This window comes from Ammodytes marinus, assembly GCF_949987685.1.
Source record: "Ammodytes marinus genome assembly, contig: scaffold_443, whole genome shotgun sequence".
NCBI classification, from domain to species: domain Eukaryota; kingdom Metazoa; phylum Chordata; class Actinopteri; order Uranoscopiformes; family Ammodytidae; genus Ammodytes; species Ammodytes marinus.
Genome location: NW_027648088.1, coordinates 15,001 through 15,984, shown reverse-complemented (window position 1 = coordinate 15,984; position 984 = coordinate 15,001). Strand labels below are relative to the sequence as shown.

Genomic DNA, 984 nt, shown 5'->3' with positions numbered 1-984 from the left:
ATTTACACAAGTGGGGTGAAATGAACCAGATTGAATATATACAATCTGTGGCTACTACTAATAAATGTATGAAAATAAATACACTAATATGATAGTAACACGTAATTTAATATGAAAATAATAGTAACAAATACATTACATTTAATATAAGTCGTAAAAAAAAATGGAAAAAAAATAATGAAGGCATTCCGGACGTGACGCCACTGTCCTCACTGACGTCACAGCTGTGTTGATGTTTTGTGGAGAGAAACGGGAAGAGGCGACGAGGCTTTTTTTTCGCTTTTTTTGTTTTTCTTGAACTAAAAAACCTTTAAAAATAACGAAACAACAGATCGGTCGCTGTCGGTCCGTGTCGGTTGGTTTCGGGGGGGCTTACGTCGTTGGTTCCGGTTTGTTGGGTGTTTTTTTTTAGATCCAAAAAATCGGTTCCAACGGCTAATATTTGGGCTATTTTTCTCCATGACGATCCTGCCGAAGAAGAAGCCCAATTCGGGGGTAGGCGTCCAGGACCATGCGGATGACAGCGACCGAAGGAGCGGGTCGGATTCACACCAACACCCGCACCCCCACGCAGGCAGGGCCGGAGCCAGACCCAGGGCTTCACCACCGCCCTGGACCTACCAGCCGACCCCGCCTAACAGGGGCGAAGAGCGGCGAAGCATCGAGGCGAGCGCCCGGTCTCAACAGGCCTCACCGCCGCCTGTGGGCTCTGTGTCCCCCGTAATAGGGCCAAGCGATCCCAGGGACAACACTGGAGCGATGGTGGGTTGATTTAGGTTCTTATTTAGATCTATAAGGGATTTTTCTTGGGCTATGTGGTCAAATTTTGGTTACAACAATGTTTTGGGGTCACACAGCTAGCATAATAACTAGCCTAATGTGTTATTCCCATAGAAAATTTGCCGGTAATTTCTTATAATTTTATTAAATTAAATAATGTCTATAAGGCTCGAGTAAATAAAACCTTGAATAGTAAAAATGGTT

The 984-nt window shown here is 44.3% G+C and overlaps 1 protein-coding gene across 1 annotated transcript in view; it reads left to right on the top strand.

Annotated features, from left to right (window-relative positions):
* Positions 1–237: 237 nt before the first annotated feature.
* The window catches only part of LOC307270637 (OTU domain-containing protein 5-A-like), a gene marked incomplete at its 3' end in the record, with an annotated part of 8,582 nt that continues 7,835 nt past the window's right edge, over positions 238–984 (top strand). The window contains exon 1 of the mRNA XM_080054517.1: positions 238–762. Coding sequence (XP_079910643.1) covers positions 460–762 — 303 coding nt within the window. The remainder of the gene's footprint in view (positions 763–984) is intronic.